This window comes from Oncorhynchus mykiss, chromosome 18 (assembly GCF_057628025.1).
Source record: "Oncorhynchus mykiss isolate SJ-2025 chromosome 18, ASM5762802v1, whole genome shotgun sequence".
Taxonomy (NCBI): Eukaryota; Metazoa; Chordata; class Actinopteri; order Salmoniformes; family Salmonidae; genus Oncorhynchus; species Oncorhynchus mykiss.
Window position 1 is genome coordinate 64505112 of NC_143039.1, and position 22315 is coordinate 64527426.

The following is a 22315-nucleotide window of genomic DNA, read 5'->3' on the forward strand; positions in this document are numbered from 1 at the left end:
ATGAATACAACTACAGGCTTTTTTGGGGGGGGGGGGGGGGGGGGGGGATTTATCAATGACACACAATTAAATCAATGGGATCAAAAGAGGTGATTAACAGAGTGGTCCTGTAGACACACTTGCTGTATAGGCTATGGAATATGGAATGGAAAGATGGGATCTTTTGTTGAGGAAATATCATAATATGCTGTAATAAGTAAAATATTGTTCATCTATACCGAAGTGTTTTGTTTTTCACCCTAGGTCTATACCTAGGTCGTGGATGGTCCTCCCTGAAAGTGATGGCAAACCCCCATGCAAAACCCCTTGTGTTCCATTTAATATTACGTTCCAGGGATAGAAGATTCTGGCATTTAAAGCAATGTTAACGTACAAGTAGACTTCCAGTAATTTCGCTAACGCTAGTTAGAATTGGCTAGCGAAACTACCACTAACTTCTTCCATACTGCACGCAGAAACATAACAATTGTAAATGCCCGAATCTCGCAGTATCCCGTTAACGACCAGCAGGGGGTGTGTATGAGCCATATGACCAAAAGTAATGTTTTGTTTTGTTCTATATCACTTTCATGAAGCTAAGCAGGGTTGGCCCTGGTCTGTCCCTGGATTGGAGACCAGATGCTGCTGAAAGTGGTGTTGTAGGGCCAGTAGGGGGCACTCTTCCCTCTGGTCTAAGGAGACCTCAATGCCCCAGAGCAGTGAATGGGGACATTGCCCAGGATAGAGGGCCTTTTTTTGGATGTGATGTTAAACAGATGTGCTGTCTCTCTGTGGTCACTAAAGAGCCCAAGGCACTTATTGTATGATTATTGGTGTTAACCCCGGTGTCCTGGCTAAATTCCCATCATGGCAACCATCCCCAGCTTCCAATTGGCTCATTCATCCCCCTGTATCTATTCCCCAGGTCTGTGCAGCAAAACCGAATGTCAACTTACCTGGTAAAATAATAAGGGAAAACATCCTATGTTTATGGTTTCCCAAAAGACTACAGAACAAGTAGTCTAGCATAGCCGACTAAACTCAACTCCATGATTTATCGATGGAGTTGAGCGGTGACTACTGTGGTCAGACCGGAGATCCAATGTTACATAAAAGTAAGTTCATCAAAAACTACTGATTTCAGCATCCAAAGAATAGCCCGCAATTACACATAACAATGTTGTTTTTGGTGATGTCGGTGCTCCGGTTTGCAAACACTAGTTGCTGCTCAACTCCATCGTAGATCGTGGAGTTGAGTTTAATCAACTAAGTCTTGTGTAGCCATGCCTCCAAATCAAGTAAGCCTGGTCCTCGATGAAGCTACATATCAACATTCAACGCCATCAGCTCACCATATAAAACCTTAATTGCTGATGCTATGTATTGGCCATTAAGAGGCCTGGAAGCCACTGGCCATATTGACACTCTCCTGCAGTCCTCCATTGGAATTAATGGAATTCTACAGTATTTTACTACATTTTAAAGGACAAAATTACATATATTTTTGTTGTTGTAGTGAGAACAGTAATCTCTGAAAATTATACTTTAAGGATTTTTTAAAATGTATTATGTTAATTTTATTTTTTATTTTATTTAACTGGGAAAATCAGTTAAGAACACATTCTTATTTACATGGACGGGCAAACCCTCCCCTAACCCGGATAACGCTGGGCCAATTGTGCGCTGCCGTATGGGACTTCAGATCATAGCCGGTTGTGATACAGATCGGGATCGAACCCGGGTCTGTAGTGACACCTCTAGCACTGCGATTCAGTCCCTATGTTTAGCTCACATAATATAATTTAATATACAAGTATGCGTTAATGTGTCTAACAGAATAAATGTAGCAACAACGACTGTAGACATTGTGAGGGAGGGGGGGTGGGGGAGCAAGATGGAGGCACTGCGGTTTCAACACGACGCCCCCTATCAGTCATCTAGTGTATATATAAATCATTGGTGGTTACTAGGGATGACCCTGTTGTCAGGGCTGGGCTGACCAAGCAAGAGAGGATGGCACTGGAAAGTACCAGTGTGGTACTTTCAAACCAAACTTTTGACTATTCTACTTGCAGTAGTTAGGCCTACTATTACCCTGTCTCTACCTTTAAAGAAGAACATGTCATGCACTTATTCAACATTTTATACAGGCCTAGTGAATTTTGTCTTTGTTCTTTTCCTTTTCTCAAAATCAATATTTTAGACAGACAAAAGATTGTCAAGAGGGGCACTCTCTCATGGAAGCCTTATGTTCCACATAGGTATGAAGAGGATTAAGTAATTATCATTCATAACTAAGACTTTATTGAAGCATGTTTGAATTATTTGCATAAGATGAGTTCCTAAGATCAACAGGACCTGTTGGTTAGGGCTGGGAATTGCCAGGGACCTCACAATACAATGTTATCATGATACTTTGGTTCCAATACGATTTGTATTGTGATTCTATATGTATTGCGATTCGATACTGTGATTTTATTGCGATTCGATGTTCACAACATATTGCTCACCATATGTCTACTGCAGAGGGACAAGAGAGAGCCATGAGAAAACGAGTTTTGATCAGTATTGGAACTAAAAGTGCTTAAAACAAATTGGCTCCCCATTTTTTTTTAAATGGAGAACAAGCTATGAAGGAAAAATACTGGATATATGGTGCAGGTACATGGATGGGAACACATTGTCCTGTACATATTGTGTAATGTTGAGTTTAAAAGCCCTAAAGGTATTTTGATATGTTGTAGATGGGTAGCTTTTAACTTCTCCATTCATTCGAAAATGGTTTATTCATTGATACGGTAGGTCGAGCCTACTGGACTCGAAGTAGGTCAGTGGGCCAAACTTCTCTTCTTTTTTTTTTTTAAGTCACCGGAAGTACCATCCCGGTCCCGCCCCTGACAACAAGGTTCCGTTTTAAAATAACGGTAGTGTTCTTGTGATGCATTATCTGAAACAGTGTAATATTGAATAAAATGTGTTTTAAGCATCATTTCTAAGTATAAATGTATGTCTTGTTTGTGGCGGAAATCCAATGAATGGGGTGACATTTTGCATCCAACTAACAGCCGGTGGGACGCTACGATTGGCTCCCTCCATAACATAATACATCTTCAACCAATCGGACCCTGTTGCGATGGAAGCTTTGGGGCGATTTTAAGTGAATTATGCAAATCCCTCCCCAAGTCTCCTTGCAGCTGATAGGGGGTGAAAGAACAGGTTCGGGATATTTACTTTGTATTATAAGTCGTTTGTAACACCATACATAAACGGGAGATTCCCGTAGATCATAGTTTTATCTAAGTTTAAATTATTTATTGTATTCGATTGTGGTACAGTTCTTCGTTTGAGGACATGTCTCTGTCAGGAAGTTATCAGAAACCGGTAGTGCAGTAGCTAGCTATCTAAAGCTTTCGCCGGCCGCGTACAGTCAGGCAGACCTCTTTGTCTGATTGGAAAAGCGTGTTCTTTTGTTTGGCATTTTCTTTGTTTGGTAGTCTAAAGTGAACTCTGGGGCCAGCGTTTCTCCACAGACGTTCTTCCAAAAGTGTGAAAAATATGCAAAACGTGAAGAAATACTTCACAGAAGGACTGATCCAATTTACGATCTTACTCAGTTTGATCGGAGTTCGCGTGGATGTCGACAGTTACTTGAACGGCTCCTACTCACCGCTAGAGATTAGCGACGGTCCTAGCTCAGCCTACATCCAGACACCGTTTCACAGTTTGAGGGACAACTGGGACGGGTACAGCGTGCACCCCAAATGTCCCGAGTTGGATTATTTCTTCGCCTGCCGTCGGCTCCTGGATGAGGTGAGGGCGCTTGGGTCGCCCATCCGTTTCCCTACGCAGCTGAGCGCGTGGCTCGTACACCAAGTACCTGACAGCTCTGAGTTCCGAGAGCCACCAAACAGCACGAGTAACAGTAATGTTAGCGCGGGGCTGTTGTCAGAGAGTACCGGGGAAGAGGCCAACGACACTGAACTTCTCGCCGTCGACGAAAGCCATACTGCCCCCCAGCTAAGTGGGCCGGGGCCTTATCCCAGCACTGGAGCCTGCGAGATACCCAATGAGGCGAGTGCTGCAGCGAGATGGCATTAGCTAATTTTGCTAAAAGTTACCTAATGTGAAGTTATTGTGACGAAATGCTAACCCCCAAGCCTTTAGCTACTCAACAAGTGTAGCTAACTGTAAGTGTATTCTGATAGCCAAATAGTATAGGCCTAACTCAGGGGTTCCGAAACTGTTTCAATCGGGTCCCCCTTCAAGCATTGGGGAACATCCAGCGCCCCACGGGTGCGCACGCGCCACGTTTATTTCTAGGGGCACAAGCACTTCATGACAAGCTGTTCATTACCTTCTTCTTGGTGGAGAGAATTGTACATTTTTAAAGCTTTTTTTTCTTTCAGTTCTATACGTTTTGCTATGTCTGTTAGTCGTGATATTTGAGTGACTAAAAAATTACAAAACTGTCTTTTTGGTCTGAAAAACCCGGAAAAATATCGTTAACTTACATGGGCTAGTTGATCTGGACATTTCTGACAACTTATAAATAGCTCTCTAAGGTATGCAATGACCTAACATGACAAGAGGAGCTGATAATGCACTGCCCAATTTCGAAATTGCACTTGTCTGGGACTTTGTAGGTGTGTCAATCCCAGACGCTTAATTTACTACTTACTATTAGTCTAATGTTGTAGGTTTCAGCGGTGTGTTTGTAGGGCTGTGACCATGATGGCATTTTGGAAACCCTGTTAAGTGGGGGGATTTAAACTTTTCTCTTTTGGTCCTTGGGTGAGTTTTTGTGGGGCAAAGGCTCCTTATAGTTCAGGACTGTCTAATGGCGAAGGCTGTGTTATCTTATCTCCCACGAATTCACTTGCTGCTATTGGGAGATTTGTATTGTGTAACACCCCATTTATATAGGATACACTCACACACCTGCTCATACACGTTCCTGGGTCTAAATCATCTTGTGGCTCTAGACACAGTTGAAACACAAGTTCATGCATCAACCTGTTGAACAACCGCAACCACAGTTGTCAACAGATTGATAACCGTGGTGGTTAACAGCAGTGCAGTAACAGTTAAGCGGGGCCTCAGTCATTTAACGGTCACAATTGGTTCATTGTAGCAGAAAGCAGATGCCTAAGTCATTCCTCCTATAAAGCTACAATATAAGGGGCAATGTTTCAGACATTCTTCTTAGGCGAAGATTGCTAGGCTGCTGGACTCACTCAGCCTTGAATAGGCCTGTAACAGTTGGTTTAATCACAATGACTGACACTGCTTACAAAACTGTCTTTGTCCCATTCTCTCTTTCTCTCCATCTTTTACCCCTTTTCTCTGGACTCCCTCATTATCTTCACATTTCCTTTCTCTCTACCTCTCAATAGCTGGTTTTTTATTCAATTGGTGACATATATTCACTCCAAAATTCTAGAATCCACATAAATAAAATATGCTCATTTTCTCACCAGTGGTGTGTTGCCACCAAATTGACTTGTTATGGATACAAATCAGTGGGTGATGACGTAGTGCACAAAATGTACTTTTTTGCTTAAGTTTCCATCGCATTTTCAACTCCAGCAGTAGTTTTGTCACAAACTGTTACGTTAAATACTTGGGTCTTAGCAGGTGCGCTCTAGCCAACAGCTCAAAGATAGTGTGGGTAGGCTAGTCATACATGATGAGATTATAATGGATAAGGCAGTCAACCATTGATCATGTCACCAGAATAAGACCCCTGATATGTTTTGGATAGGAACATCAAGCTCACTGTGCACTTTCACCACCCTGTGAAGTTCAGAATTTATTTAATCTGTAGCTTATTAATAAACTGCATGTTTTCCTGAGTCATAGTGGGAGGAACACACAACGTATCATCGCATGACTCCAAGTTTACTTCAATATGATGGTTATTATACTGAACAAAAATATAAATGCAACATGCAATAATTTCTAAGATTTTACTGGGTTACAGTTAATTGATATCCTTCTGTCACTTGGAATACATGTATTCGGCACTAATCTATGGATTTCACAAGACTGGGCAGGGGAGCAGCCATGGGTGGGCCTGCAGGGGCATAGTCACTTGGGAGACAGGCCCAGCCAATCACAAAAGGGCTTTATTACAGGCAGAAATACTCCTCAGTTTTATCAGCTGTCTGGATGGCTGGTCTCAGACGATCCCGCAGATGAAGATGCCGGATGTGGAGGTTCTCGGCTGGCGTGGTTACACGTGGTCTTCGGTTTTGAGGCCGGTTGGACATACTGCCAAATTCTCTAAAACAACACTGGAGGCAGCTTATGGTAGAGAAATAAACATTACGTTCTCTGGCAACCGCTCTGTTAGACATTCCTTCAGTCAGCATGCCAATTGCACGCTCCCTTAACTTTAGACATTTGTGACATTGTGTGACAACTGCACAGGTGGCCTTTTTTCCCCAGCACAAGGTGTACCTGTGTAATGAGTATGCTGTGTAATCAGCTTCTTGATATGCCACACCTGTCAGGTGGATTATCTTGGCAAAGGAGAAATGCTCACTAACAGGGATGTAAACAAATGTGTTCCCAAAATTTGAGAGAAATACGTTTTTTGAGCATATATATGGAACATTTCTGGGATATTTTATTTTCACTCCAGAAACATGGGACCAATGCTTTACATGTTGCATTTTATCAATATTTCTCTGCATAAAGACATTTCCACCTCCATTTCTTCCCCAATTTTAGCCACAAAAATATCTCACCATGTCGTAAAAAAATATTATGTCTGCATTTATAAAATTGTACCAAAACTTCCTGTTTCCATCACAGCTGTCGTAATTGTTTTTGTATACGCTATAAAAACTGTATGGAAACGTACCTAAATGTATTCTGTTCTATCGGTCTTTCCTGTTATCAGGAGGTTGAGGAACTGAAGGGGCGGATCCAAGAGTATGGTGATGAAGGCAGAGAGGAACCTGTTTCCCTGACCCAGCTGGCTCTCAGTTCCACACTAGAACATGAGGTACATACAGCGATGACATAGAACAAGTCTTTTTTATTTTTTATTCTGTCTTGGAATAGGCTAGCTAGCTAGATTAAGCGTTCAGCTCTGTAGGCGTGCCTTTGTTTAACATACTATTTGCTCAGTGTTTGATGTGTGTTTTGTTTTGTGTGTTTGTAATAGGCGCTGTGCTTGCCTTGTTATGTTTTTCATCACAGATTTTCCACAGTGTGACGATTTGACTATGTGTTGTTGATTCCAGGGTTTGTTAGGTAGCGGAGCCCCTCTCTCCAGCTCTGAGGACCCCCACCCCCCTGACATCGACCAGCACTGGAGCCAATTCCTGTCCCTACCCATCTATGAATTTGACGTAAGTAGTATCCCTTGATAATGATTATGATGTCTTGGTAATATTTGTGAATAGAGAAGGTGATTTGAAAATGTCAGTTATCGAATATTGGTTTCGAACTCCCAAGGGTTTTAGGATTTACCTGTGCGCTACTGTGATTTACCTGTGCGCTACTGTGATTTACCTGAGCGCTACTGTATATGTCAGTGTGTGTCTATGTCCGTGCCTTTTTATAACGTGTGTGTGTGTGTGTGTTCTTCAGGATTTAGACCCACTGGTTCCTCAGCAGCTGTCTGATCTCGACGCCGACATCTCCAGCGCCATCAGCCAGGATGTCAGTCTCCGCGATGCCATGGTAACAGGCTCCGTCTACGACATGATCCCCCCGAGGGGTGGAGTCAGGACCCTGGTGGCACGGCAACCAAGAGGGCCCCTCTTCCGACTCGAGTCCACAAACTCCTCCAACTCGTCACCTGGTACAACCACAGGGCTGGTTGCACTACCGAACGCTGTGGTGGTCAACGGAACACGAAATGGGTCATCGTCCCATGGTGCACTGGAAGGCTGTTTGGATGAGGCAGTGTTTGACCAGATCAACCTCCTGGGGCTGGATGGCTGCTTGGAAACCATGGACGCCCAGCTGCTGGGGATTCTACAGGGCATCGACCCTCGTGTCCTGGAGGACCTTGACTCAGACTCCGGTCTTTCCCTGGAGAGCAGCTCTCGAGGCCCAGACTCCCCAAGTGAGTTGGAAGACTTGTGGGGCTGCTTTAGGGAGGTGCAATGTTCAGTGTTTCCCCTGTACCGCCGCTGCTAAATTGTTGCTGCCACACCAAAAAAAGAAATACTTAAATGACTAGAAAGTATGTAGGAAAGATAATTGACCTACATATTTCTAAGTAATATAATCATTGAACTAGAAATCACCTAAATTAAAACTACACTGTAGGGGAGAATTGAAAATTAAAAAATCAATGAATTTAGGAGTATTTGTGCCATGGCTGGATTACTGAATGGCCACACAGGGAACATCCCAGGGGCCCTGATTGGGGTCCTCATTGGTTTTGTTATAATGTTTGAGCTTAAGAACACAGAAATAGCCATGGAAATAGATGATAGAATTGCAGGAAATTAGCTGAAAAACAGCACACTTCTCTCTTCCGCCAATTCCGGACTTATTTAAGCCACACCCACAAACCCTCCCTTCCACGACTGTTGCAACCACTGCTTAAAAAGAATAGGGTAAACACTGGTGGGGATAGTAATGCATTGTGGAGAGGGGACATGATGATCCTCTGTTGTGCTATATACAGTGCCTAAGGAAATGTTTCAGACCCCTTACATTTTTCCACATTTTGATATGTTACAGCCATATTCTAAAATGTATACAATTACATTTTTTCCTCATCAATCTACACCAAATACCCCATAATGACAAAGCAAAAACAGTTTGACATTTTTGCAAATGTATTAACAACAAAAAAACAGATGACATTTACATAAGTATTCAGACCCTTTACACGCAGTATTTTTGGAAGCGCATTTGGCAGCGATTACAGCCTTGAGTCTTCTTGGGTATGACACTACAAGCTTGGCACACCTGTATTTGGGGAGTTTTTCCATTCTTCTCTGCAGATCCTCTCAAGCTCTTGTCAGGTTGGATGGGGAGCGTCACTGCACAGCTATTTTCAGAGATGTTCGATCGGGTTCAAGTCCTGGCTCTGGCTGGGCCACTCAAGGACATTGAGACTTGTCCCGAAGCCACTCCTGTGTTGTCTTGGCTGTGTGCTTAGGGTCGTTGTCCTGTTGGAAGGTGAACCTTTGCCTCAGTCTGAGGTCCTGAGCGCTCTGGAGCAGGTTTTCATGAAGGATCTCTCTGTCCATCTTTGCCTCAAACCTGGCGAGTCTCCCAGTCCCTGACGCTGAAAAACTCTCCACAGCATGATGCTACCACCACCATGCTTCACTATAGGGATGGTGCCAGGTGTCTTCCAGATGTGATGCTTGGCATTCAAGCCAAGCATCACGACCAAGGGAAGGTCCGAAAACACATTACCAAGACTATCATCGGATTTTAGGATGTGCCAATGTTTGTGAACAATTCCCTTAATTTGTTCAGAGCACTTTGAATAGCGGGGTAGTTAGAACGCAAGAATGCGTCTTTTTGCGAGACTGACCTTGAAAAAGGTCATGTCTCGTTTTGTTTTGAATTTTCTCAATGGCAATATTAATCTGATCATTCTTGTAGCCCCTCTCCTTGAACTTTCTTTGCGTCTCAGCCATATTTCTGTTGAAATCGGACTGTTTTTTGCAAATTCTTTTGATTCGACAGAATTGGCTGTAGGGCAAAGGCAATTCTGTCGAATCAATAGAATTTAAGGGAATTGTTCACAAACATTGGCACATCCTAAAATCCGATGATAGTCTTGGTAATGTGTTTTCGGACCTTCCCTTGGTCGTATTCTCGCGAGGCAGAAATCTCAGAGACCAATTGGTAAACTCTGATTTACCACAAGATATTCCTGAACAACGTCTATTTGCGCCCCTACTGGATGGAAATTACAAATGTAATGGCTGTGCTCAATGCAATGGCACTTATAAATGTAGATCCTTCAAACACCCACAAACAGGGAAATCGATCCCAATAAAAGGTGTTATTACGTGCTCCACTAAGGCAGTTATTTATCTTATAACTTGTCCTTGTGGTAAAAATTATGTAGGTAAAACAAAGCGCGAATTAAAAGTACGTATCTCAGAGCATCGTAGCACCGTTAGGTGTAAAAACTTTACTTACCCAGTTGCGGCCCACTTCTTGGAGGCAGGCCACTCGATTTCGTCTCTGCTTTATATTGGCATCGAACATGTCACCCTCCTTAGGAGAGGGGGTGACCTTGATAATTTATTGTTAAAACGAGAGGCTGCCTGGATCTTTAACTTAAAGACCCTTGCTCCCTTCGGTCTCAACGTAGACTTTGATCTGAAGCCATTCTTGTGATTATTGTGACTTTGCCATTGTAATTGTGTGTAAACTTGTATAGTCAAATTAATCAATGATCGTATGCTATCCATTTGTTTGTATGCTGTTCTTTGTATGACATTTTAATATTTGATTATTAACCAATGATATTAGGCCACGCCTGGCCATGATTACAGACACCTGTGTCTTTTGACACTATATAAACGAGTCATCCCGCAGTGTTTGATTATACCCTGATGAAGACAGCTTGGCGGTCGAAACGTTGGACATTACATTTTTGCATCTGAGCTCCTAGAGTGTGCGGCTCTCTTATTTTATTTTCAACCTTATCATAACTAGACATAATTGCAAATGATTAAATCCTTCCAATAGAAATAAAATTTTAAAAATTTGTTACAACTTGAACTTAAATTAAATGAGTTGACTCTTCACATGGGATGATTTCACTGAACAACAAAAGAAAGGGAATATTGAATGATCCCCAATGATCCATCGCATCTCCCAAAAATGTTTTCAATGATAGTCTAGAAACTAAAGCTTTGGTTGTCTTCCTCTCAGGCTTCCATGTCTTCTCCGTGGACCTCCTCAGTGTCCACTTCTTGAACATCAGACTCTGAGGCCTCATCTTCACTGTCACTTTCCAACCTTGTTGAGGATGGCTCGTTGTCAGGCTCAAAAAGCCTCAAATTTGGCCGGGTGGCCACCAATTTTTCAACCCTTGTATTGGTCAGCCTGTTGCATGCTTTGGTGTGTGTTCCCAAACAAGGATCAGGTGCGCTCTGAGTCAGCTGATGTTGGTGGGATTTGGAGGATGATGGAAGCAACAGGGGAAAGAGCCTCAGATCCACAAAGTCCCTTCCATCAGGTGGCTATATATTGGCACGACTGCCATATTGCATCTCCATCCCAAAGCCCATGCTTGGAAATGTACATCGCCAGACTGCCAAGAACCTTTTTGGTGTAATTCTGAACTGCAGTTTGCTCTGCTTGGAGCAACAGTGAAGTGGGCAGGGCAGTACGGATTTCTTTCCTTACATCTGCAGTCAGGATGGCATTCAATGTGGTGCTCTTATTCTTCTCACTTTGCTGGTGAGGTAGATTGCTGCTATAACTTGATGACACTTGACATACCTAACCATTTCCTTGGCTCTCTTGTAGAGTGTATCCATTGTTTTCAGTGCCATGATGTCCTTGAGCAGATTCAATGCATGAGCAGAACAGCCAATTGGTATGATGTGAAGGTAGGACTCCTCCACTTTAGACCAAGCAGCCTTCATGTTCGTAGCATTTTCTGTCACCAGTGCATGACTGCCTTCAGCTCATCTGCAATGTAGAGACCGGTGTGTCTGTTGTCCCTTGTGTCTGTGCTCTTGTAGAATCCTGGTTGAGGGGTGGAGATGATGTAGTTAATTATTCCTTGCCCACGAACATTTGACCACCCATCAGAGATGATTGCAATACAGTCTGCTTTCTCTGATTTGCTTCACCTTCACTTGAACTCTGCTGAACTCTGCATCCAGCAAATGAGTAGATAAAGCATGTCTGGTTGGAGGGGTGTATCCTGGGCAAAGAACATTCAGAAATCTCTTCCAATACACATTTCCCGTGAGCATCAGAAGTGAACCATTTGCATACACAGCTCGAGCAAGACATTCCTCTGCATTTCTGACTACGTTCCTCCATTGAGTAAAAAAAACAACTTCTGATTCCAGGAGGACCATGAGCTGTTGCTATCGATAAGGTGTCTGATTCATCATTTTCACCTCGAATAGAAGTAGAGGGACTTTTGTCAGAGGTTGCTTGTTGTCAGAGGCTGAGGGAACTGTATGCACTTGGCCAGATGATTCTGCATATTCGTTGCATTCTTCACATATGATTTGGCACAGTATTTGCAAATGTACACAGCTTTTCCTTCTTCATTAGCTGCAGTGAAATGTCTCCACACATCAGATAGTGCCCATGGCATTTTCCTGTAAAGATTAGAAACAAATGAGTAAAAAATAAATACAAGTACAGATAAATAGTTAAGCAGTTAGATTAAACAACTCCTTTGTGAGATAAATGTTTTAAACATGTATGGAAACAGGTGAATTAACACTCCTCAGTTAGCAGGCTCAAGCAAGCTAAAACCCACATGGTAGCAAAAAACTAACTAGCAGAAATGGTTAACAAGTTAGAAATTATTTAAACACTTTGTTTCAGGCTACCATTTATTAGTTAACAAAAAATCATGTATGTCATACAAAATATATTCACCCCACCCAGTATTGTAATCAAAACTTACCAGAAAGCATGTAGTGCTTGGCTCAGACAGTATAGTAGTGTGGGCTCAATAGCATCTCATTGGTGTGCAAGATCTTGAGAATCAGCTGCACGTGTGATGGAAGAGTGCACTGTGCATGCAGAGGGTTGCAAATCCAATGAATTGGGGATAGTTTAACCAATATAAGACCTAGAATTGCCTTTATGTGTATCCCACAAAGTTTCACTGTTGTAAGCTAACTTTTTTTTTAAATTAATTTAACTTAACTTCCCATGGAAAATTCTGGAAATTTTCCAACACTTTGCAACCCTAGGTCTGAATACTTTATTTACATTTAAAACTTTTTTATTTTTTAATGCATTTGCACACATTTCTAAACCTGTTTTTGTTTTGACATTATGGGTATTGTGTGTAGATTACTGAGGATTTCCATTTCTAAAAGAAAGCTGTTACGTAACAATGTGGAAAAAGTCAAGAGGTCTGAATACTTTCCAAAGGCCCTGTACATCACATCTCTGCAACATTCTAAACATTGTAAATTAGTTTACACATTCATATGTACACTTGACTCCCCAGGTGCATCTGAGGTGTCGTCATCGTCTTCCAGTTCGTTTTTTGAGGATGAGGGTGGGGCTACGGGCTACAGCAGTGAGGTGGACTCCCTCCCCTCCAAGAGCATTGCCAACTACCACACATGGTCGCCTGTGGATTTCAGCGAGAGCGTGTGGCACGACCACAGCTACTCCTCCGCAGCCTTCTCCGAACCGTCAGCCACCACTTTTCCCCACAAAGCCATCAAAGAGGAGCCTTTCAGCGATGAAGACGGGGAAGATGACGAAGCCCGGGAGCTTAGCCGCGACGAACTCCGCACCCGGGCCCTGCATGTCCCGTTCTCGGCGGCGGAGATCGTCAGCATGCCCGTAGAGGAGTTTCTGGAGCTCCTGGAGGGGCATGGCCTCTCGCCCACCCAGGTTGCCTTCCTGAGGGACATCAGGCGGCGAGGGAAGAATAAGCTGGCGGCGCAGAACTGTCGCAAGCGCAAGCTGGATGCTATCACGGGGCTCCAGGAGGAGGTGGAGAGGCTGCAGGCCCAGAGGAGCAGGCTGCTCAGGGAGAGGCAGCACACGGCCAAGGCTCTTGGTGCCGCAGGCCAGCGCATGGAGCACCTCTCCAGGGACATATTCTCCAGGCTGAGGGACGGCTCAGGACGACCCCTGACCCCAGAGAGATACACCTTGCAGTGCGAGGCCAACGGGAGGGTCGTGGTGCAGCATATCAGGCGGCCTAGTGTTGCCACGACAACAGCTGGAGGTAAACCGGACAAAAGGAAGAAGGAGAAGAAGCCTTGATGCAGCAAGGGCTGCTGGTACTTGATACTTTTTAAGGGGTGTTATTGTTTTTTTCTGAACTTACAGTCCAGATTCTGGTCTTGTGACTGTTTCCGTATCTTTCTCTTCCTCCTTGTCTGGACTCTTTGACCTTGGGAGCCTAAAAGGGCAGACACTTATGTTAAATAAATACACCCAAAAACATACAAATAAATACACCCAAAAACATACAAATAAATACACCCAAAAACATACATTTAAATACAAATATTACAGAATGTGTGAATGGAGTTTTTTTCTCTTTTTTTTTCTAGAAAAAGAATCATACCTCAAACACTGGACTCTTAACGTTTTCCTCACTATGTAAAGGAAAGGTTTGTATTATCTTTAAAGCATTTCTTACAAGGAGGATATATTGTTGTCCTGAGGATGTCAGGCTGCAGTATCATTTGTATAATTCCTACAAAAATAAATTGTAGGCCAGTTAAAATGAAAAACAGAACACCAATTCTATATCTTAAAGGGACCCTTTGGGATTTTGGCAATGAGGCCATATCTACCTGAGAAAATAAAAGACATCTACTTCCCCATAGTCAGACCAGCTCGTGGATACCATGTGTATGTCTGTGTCCTGTATGAAGGAAGTTAGAGGTAGTTTCACAAGCCAATGCTTACTAGTGTTAGCTCAATGACTGGAAGTCTATACTAACAGATACCCATAGACTAGTTAGCAATTACTCTAGAGCTAGTTAGCAACTAACTTCAAACTGCACGCAAAGACATAGAAATGCTATCCACAAGTTCATCTGACTGGGGAAGTAGATAAAAGGCTTCATTGCCAAAATCCTGAAGTACCCCTTTTAACTTCAACTCGGTATCTAGATTCAGATTCTGACCTATGTTCCCTCATAGACCTTAGTTCTGGAGTTTAAGTTGAAATGTTTCAAAACTCAATCTAACTGGCGATATGTTAGACATGTCATTTGAAAGGCCTTATTTTAATTTGGAATCATGTTTTGATAGTTGTGTATTGGTGAAACACAGATGTACATGGCTATTGCTTTATGTGTGATCAATTTTTGTATGTTTAAAAAAACAAAAAATCTAAATAACATTTTTTTTTTAAGCGCTGTATGCTTTTCTCCTCTGATATTATGAAGCAGGGCTTTGACTCTGGTGGTTTTCATTCTACCTCAACTACAGCAGATTTATATGGAGGGTTTAGGCAGATTGTAGGAGAGACCATTTTTTTATTGCATGGGGAGAGCGTTGGTTGAGGAACACAAGTGCACCCAAGTCACTGCGACCTCATCCACTTAGTGAAGCAATGCATTCACCTGCTTTTGTGTTCAGAAGTATAGTATGCTTTTATGTATGTTTATATTATTGCAAGTCCCTACAGCAATGTTCCAACATCTAGTGGAAAGCCTTCCCAGAAGAGTAGAGGCTGTTATAGCAGCCAAGGGGGGACCAAAGCCAAGGGGGACCCATGGTGTTGGAATGAGATGTTCAACGAGCAGGTGCATATATATATATATATACATACACACACACACTACCGGTCAAAAGTTTTAGAACACCTACTCATTCAAGGGTTTTAATTTATTTTTACTATTTTCTACATTGTAGAATAATAGTGAAGACATCAAAACTATGAAACAACACATATGGAATCATGTAGTAATCAAAAGTGTCAAAAAATCCAAATATATTTTATATTAGAGATTCTTCAAATTGCCACCCCTTGACTTGATGACAGCTGTGTACACTCTTGGTATTCTCTCAACCAGCTTCATGAGGTATACCTTGTTAATTTGTGGAATTTCTTTCCTTAATGCGTTTGAGCCAATCAATTGTATTGTGACAAGGTAGGACGGGTATACAGAAGATAGCCCTATTTGGGAAAAGACCAAGTCCATGTTATGGCAAGAACAGCTCAAATAAGCAAAGAGAACCGACAGTTCATCATTACTTTAAGACATGAAGGTCAGTCAATACATAACATTTCAAGAACCATCAAGCGCTATAGTTAAATTGGCTCTCATGAGGACCGCCACAGGAATGGAAGACCCAGAGTTAACTCTGCTGCAGAGGATAAGTTCATTAGAGATACCAGCCTCAGAAATTGCAGCCCAAATAAATTATTTTACAGAGTTTAAGTAACAGACACATCTCAACATCAACTGTTCAGAGATTGTGAATCAGGCCTTCATGGTCAAATTGCTGCAAAGAAACCACTACTAAATGGCACCAATAAGAAGAGACTTGCTTGGACCAAGAAACGCCAGCAATTGACATTAGACCTGTGGAAATGTGTCCTTTGGAGATTTTTGGTTACAACCGCCGTGTCTTTGTGAGATGCGGTGTGGGTGAACTGATGATCCCCCGCATGTTTATTTCCCACCGTAAAGCATGGAGGAGAGGTGCTTTGCTGTTGACACAGTCAGTGTTTCATTTAGAATTCAAGGCACACTTAACCAACATGGCTACCACAGCATTCTTCAGCGATACGCCATCCTATCTGGTTTGGGCATAGTAAGACTATCATTTGTTTTTCAACAGGACAATGACCCAACACAGCACCAGATTTTGTATGGGCTATTTTACCAAGAAGGAGAGTGATGGAGTGCTGCATCAGATGACCTGGCCTCCAAAATCCCCCGAACTCAACCAAATTGAGATAATTTGTAATGAGTCGGACCGCAGAGTGAAGGAAAAGCAACCAACAAGTGCTCAGCATATATGTGGGAAATCCAAGACTTTTGGAAAGGCATTCCAGGTGAAGCTGGTTGAGAGAATGCCAAGAGTGTGCAGAGCTGTCATCAAGGCAAATGGTGGCTCTTTGAAGAATCTCAAATATAAAATATATTTGGAATTGCATAACACTTTTGGTTACTACATGGATTTCATAGGTGTTATTTCATAGTTTATGTCTTCACTATTATTCTACAATGTAGAAAATAGTAACAATAAAGAAAAACCCTTGAATGAGTAGATGTTGTGAAATTTTTGACTGTGTGTGTATATAAAAAATACAAACTCACTGTCAACTGCGTTTATTTTCAGCAAACTTAACATGTAAATATTTGTATGAGCATAAGATTCAACAACTGAGACATAAACTGAACAAGTTCCACAGACATGTGACTAACAGAAATTGAATAATGTGTCCCTGATCAAGGGGTATCAAAAGTAACAGTCAGTATCTGTTGTGGCCACCAGCTGCATTAAATACTGCAGTGCATCTTCTCATGGACTGCACCAGATTTGCCAGTTCTTGCTGGGAGATGTTACCTCCCTCTTCCACCAAGACGCCTACAAGTTCCCTGACATTTCTGGGGGGAATGGCCCTAGCCCTCACTCCAATCCAACAGGTCCCAGGCGTGCTCAATGGGATTTAGATCCCAGTTCTTCGCTGGCCATGGCAGAACACTGACATTCCTGTCTTGCAGGAAATCACGCACAGAATGAGCAGTATGGCTGGTGGCATTGTCATGCTGGAGGGTCATGTCAGGATGAGCCTGCAGGAAGGATACCACATGAGGTAGGAGGATGTCTTCCCTTTAACGCACAGCGTTGAGATTGCCTGTAATGACAACAAGCGGGACAATGACAACACACCGCCCCAGACCATGACGGACCCTCCACCTCCAAATCAATCCTGCTCCCGGGTACAGGCCTCGGTGTAATGCTCATTCCTTCGACGATAAACGTGAATCCGACCATCACCCCTGGTGAGATAAAACTGCAACTCATCAGTGAAGAGCACTTTTTGCCAGTCCTGTCTGGTCCAGCAACTGTGGGTTTGTGTCTATAGGCGACGTTGTTGCCGGTGATGTCTGCTGAGGACCTGATTTACAACAGGCCTACAAGCCCTCAGTCCAACCTCTCTCAGCTTATTGCGGACAGTCTGAGCACTGATGGAGGGATTGTGGTTTCCTGGTGTATCTCGGGCAGTTGTTGTTGCCATCCTGTACCTGTCACGCAGGTGTGATGTTCGGATATACCGACTCTGTGCAGGTGTTGTTACACGTGGTCTGCCACTGCGAGGACGATCAGCTGTCCGTTCTGTCTCCCTGTAGCGCTGTCTTAGGCATCTCACAGTACGGACATTGCAGTTCTCATGCCTCCTTGCAGCATGCCTAAGGCACGTTCACGCAGATGAGCAGGGACCCTGGGCATCTTTCTTTTGGTGTTTTTCAGAGTCAGTAGAAAGGCCTCTTTGGTGTCCTAAGTTTTCATAACTGTGACCTTAATTGCCTACCGTCTGTAAACTGTTAGTGTCTTAACGACCCTTTCCACAGGTGCATGTTCATTAATTGTTTATAGTTTATTGAACAAGCATGGGAAACAGTGTTTAAACCCTTTACAATTACGCTATGTGAAGTTATTTGTATTTTTACAAATTATCTTTGAATGACTGTCCTGAAAATGGGACGTTTTTGCTGAGTTTAGTTGTTGCTCAACTGGGATTGATTGTGTTAAAAGCTGTATGGGGAAGGATATGAAACTGATGCGACTTAAATTTCATTTTTCTAAGAGCACTAATGATGTTCTTGGCGACATGATTCTTTCCTAAGAAAATAAATTAAATGAAAAAAATGATTAAGTTGCCTGTGTTTGGTCTCTGTTAGGTCTTTAGGTTGAACACTTCTATGTGGAATCCTAACTCTCAAGACTTATCCCACCTCTCAAGAACAACCTGGAATCCACAATGAATATCCACACCGGCTTTTCTATTGGAGCAGGTCCATATTAAATCGGTAGAATTAAATTGCGTGATAAGAGAAACTGAGTGATCGGAGTTTGTTGTAAAATCAGAATGACAAATCAAATGACATTTTCTACATCTCTGTTAGAAGAACTATGACTTCAAGGGTTTGCTTAGTAATTGAGATACTTTCTGAAACCTTAGCCAACACATCACTATTTAGGTATAAAACATAATCAGGAGAACCACAACCTTACAATGAAATATATGCCATAAGGGAACATTTGTTTTAGCATCCTTTGGTGCGGCTGTGACTTATAGGATAAAAACAAACAATGTAGTAATTCATAGATTATTTGATTTACGATAAGGTAAGACAGTTACATTGTTCAAATCTCATTATTTGGAAACCCACATCAGGGTTTCCAAAACAAATCACTGTATGGTTTGGGTCTGCCCACACACCAAGGGCATGCTGCAATGCATTGTCCTGTCACGAATATCACCGAAGGTGGCTCCCCTTCCCGTTCGGGTGGCGCTCGGCGGTCGTCGTCGCCGGTCTACTAGCTGCCACCAATCCCTTTTTCCCCTTTTCGTTTGGTTTTGTCTAATTGGTTTCACCTGTTCCTTGTTGTTTTTTTTTGGTTGGGGTTATTTAAGTTCGGTTAGCCCGCCTGTGTTTGTGCAGGCTTGTTACTGTTATGTAAAGAGGTGTTCTTTATTATTGTGGGTTTTCCGCTGTCCGGTGAGATACCAGTGTGTACTTGGGTGGAGTGTACTGCGCCTGTGTTCGGCGTTACCCATTGTACGTTTTCGGTTGGACATTAAAGCGTGTTTTTCCCGAATCCTCTGCTCTCTGCACCTGACTCCACACCCATTCACTCTTTGAGCGTTACAGAAGCCCGCACCAACAAGTATGGAGTCAGCAGGAGCAGCGATCACCCCTCTCCCCACGATGGAGGAGCGTGTCCTTCATCACACGTCCATCCTCCATCGGATCAGCGATGGATCAGATGATGGAAAGGATGGACCGCTGGGAGAGGAGTGGTCTCCCTACTTCCCCTCCAACCCACCGGTAACGCTACCATCTCCTCCAGCGGGATCCAGTACCAGCGCTCTGTGTATTGCGCCTCCGAGGGAGTACGAGGGAGCGGCGGCGGGGTGCCAGGAATTCCTGCTCCAACTAGAGCTTTACCTGGCCACCGTTCGGCCGGACGAGGAGAGCGTGAGTGTCCTCGTCTCTTGCTTGACGGGTAGAGCCCTGGAGAGGGCCAATGCCGTCTGGAACGGGCCCGACTTGGCGAGGGGCCACTACCCGGAGTTCACCCGCTGTTTTCGGGCCGTGTTCGATCACCCTCCGGAGGGCCTAGCGGCGGGTGAGAGATTGTTCCATCTCAGGTATGGGACGAGGAGCGCGCAGGACTTCACGCTGGAGTTCCGGACCTTGGCCGCTGGAGCAGGGTGGAACGACAGGGCCCTGATAGACCACTACAGGTGTAGCCTGAGAGAGGACGTCCGCAAGGAGCTGGATTGTCGGGACACTACGCTCAGCCTGGATGAGCTCATAGACATGTCGATCTGGCTTCTCGCGGACGTTCTGAAAGGGTCGTGTCCCAATTCCTGGCCCTCCCGCTCCCATACCTATGGAGCTAGGCGGGGCTGCATCTAGGGAGACTGGAGGAGGAGGCTCCTCCTGTACCAGCTGTGGCCGGAGAGGGCACACTTCCGGTCGTTGCTGGAGGAGTCCATCTGGGAGTCGAGAGGGCAGGCAGAACACTCCTCGGGTCACCCCAGGTGAGTCAGCACCACACTCACCCAGAGCTTCCTGTTGGTCACATGTTTTTCTTAATTTGTTTTCTCCTTCTCTAGAGCATAAGGCGCTAGTCGATTCAGGCGCAGCTGGGAAATTTATAGATCGCGGACGCGCCCAGAGGTTGAGGATTCCGTTAGTACAGGTAGACCCCTTCCCCGTGCACTCCTTTGATAGTTGACCGTTAGGGTCAGGGCTGGTCAGGGAGGCCACGGTTCCTCTGGATATGATTACGCGGGGGGATCATAAGGAGCGGATTAGTCTGTTCCTTATCGATTCACCTGCGTTTCCGGTGGTGCTAGAGATCCCCTGGCTGGCTATTCACAATCCTAGGATTTTGTGGAGACAGGGAGCTCTCCAGGGGTGGACTGATGACTGTTCAGGCAGGTGTGTAGGAGTTTCCATCGGTGCGACGACGGTGGAGAGTCCAGACCAGGTTTCCACCGTGTGCATTCCCTCTGAGTATGCCAATTTGACTATCGCCTTCAGTACAAAGAAGGCGACCCAATTACCACCCCATCGACAGGGGGATTGCGTGATAAACCTCCAGGTAAACGCTGCACTGCCCAGGAGTGACGTGTATCCTTTGTCCCAGGAGGAGACGTTGGCTATGGAGACATATGTCAACGGAAGCTCTGGGACAGGGGTACATTCGGCCCTCCATGTCACCCGTCTCCTCAAGTTTCTTTTTTGTGAAGAAAAAGGAGGGTGGTTTGCGTCCGTGCATTGATTATCGAGGTCTCAATTCCATCATGGTGGGTTTTAGTTACCCACTACCTCTCATCGCTACGGCGGTGGAATAATTTCATGGGGTGCGGTTCTTCACTAAACTGGACCTCGAGCGCGTATAATCTGGTGCGTATTCAGGAGGGAGATGAGTGGAAAACCGCGTTTAGTACCACATCTAGCCATTATGAGTACCTCGTCATGCCGTACAGGTTAAAGAATGCTCCAGCCGTCTTTCAATCCTTCATTGACGAGATTCTCAGAGACCTGCACGGACAGGGTGTGGTGGTGTATATTGACGATATCTTGATCTACTCCGCCACACGCGCCACGCATGTGTCTCTGGTGCGCAAGGTTCTTGGGCGACTGCTGGAGCATGACCTGTACGTGAAGGCGGAGAAATGTGAGTTTTCCAAACGAGCCGTTTCCTTCCTGGGTTATCGCATTTCCACCTCGGGGGTGGTGATGGAGTGTGAGCGCGTTAAGGCCGTGCGTAATTGGCCGACTCCGACCACTGTAAAGAAGGTACAGCGGTTCTTAGGGTTTACCAATTACTACCAGAGGTTTATCCAGGGTTTTGGTCAGGTGACGGATCCCATTACCTCACTGCTGAAAGGGGGGCCTGTGCGTTTGCAGTGGTCGGCAGAGGCGGACGGAGCTTTCCATCGTTTGAAGGCTCTGTTCACCGACGCGCCAGTGTTGGTGCATCCGGACCCCTCTTTGGCGTTCATAGTGGAGGTAGACGCATCCGAGGCTTGGGTTGGAGCCGTGCTCTCACAGCGCTCGGGTACGCCACCGAAGCTCCGCCCCTGTGCTTTTTTTTCGAAGCAGCTCCGGGCCGGCGGAGCAAAACTATGATGTGGGGGACAGGGAGTTGTTGGCTGTGGTTAAGGCCCTGAAGGTGTAGAGACACTGGCTCGAGGGGGCTAAGCACCCTTTCCTCATCTGGACTGACCACCGTAACCTGGAGTATATCCGAGCAGCTAGGAGACTGAATCCTCGTCAGGCAAGGTGGGCCATGTATTTCACCAGATTTAGATTCACAATCTCGTATAGACCAGGTTCCTTCAACACTAAGGCCGACGCGCTGTCCCGTCTCTACGACACCGAGGAGCGGTCCATCGATCCTACTCCCATCATTCTGACGGCTAGGCTGGTGGCACCGGTAGTATGGGAGGTGGACG

At 44.4% G+C, this 22315-nt stretch overlaps 1 protein-coding gene across 1 annotated transcript; it reads left to right on the top strand.

Moving 5' to 3' along the window:
* The first annotated feature begins 2835 nt into the window (after positions 1-2835).
* On the top strand, positions 2836-15015 carry LOC110496561 (endoplasmic reticulum membrane sensor NFE2L1). Its single transcript, XM_021572530.3, has 5 exons — positions 2836-4050; positions 6884-6988; positions 7230-7337; positions 7579-8059; positions 13133-15015. Exons 1-5 carry the CDS (start codon positions 3535-3537, stop codon positions 13903-13905), a joined length of 1983 nt encoding a protein of 660 aa, XP_021428205.1. The 5' UTR covers positions 2836-3534; the 3' UTR covers positions 13906-15015.
* The last annotated feature ends 7300 nt before the right edge of the window (positions 15016-22315 follow it).

Bases quoted from the DNA above. Each gene is read 5' to 3' on its own strand.
- LOC110496561 (XM_021572530.3), top strand. From the start codon at position 3,535: ATGCAAAACGTGAAGAAATACTTCACAGAAGGACTGATCCAATTTACG. The intron at 6,989-7,229 runs GTACATACAGCG...TGTTGATTCCAG, and splicing joins GTTCCACACTAGAACATGAG to GGTTTGTTAGGTAGCGGAGC. The intron at 7,338-7,578 runs GTAAGTAGTATC...TGTGTTCTTCAG, and splicing joins TACCCATCTATGAATTTGAC to GATTTAGACCCACTGGTTCC.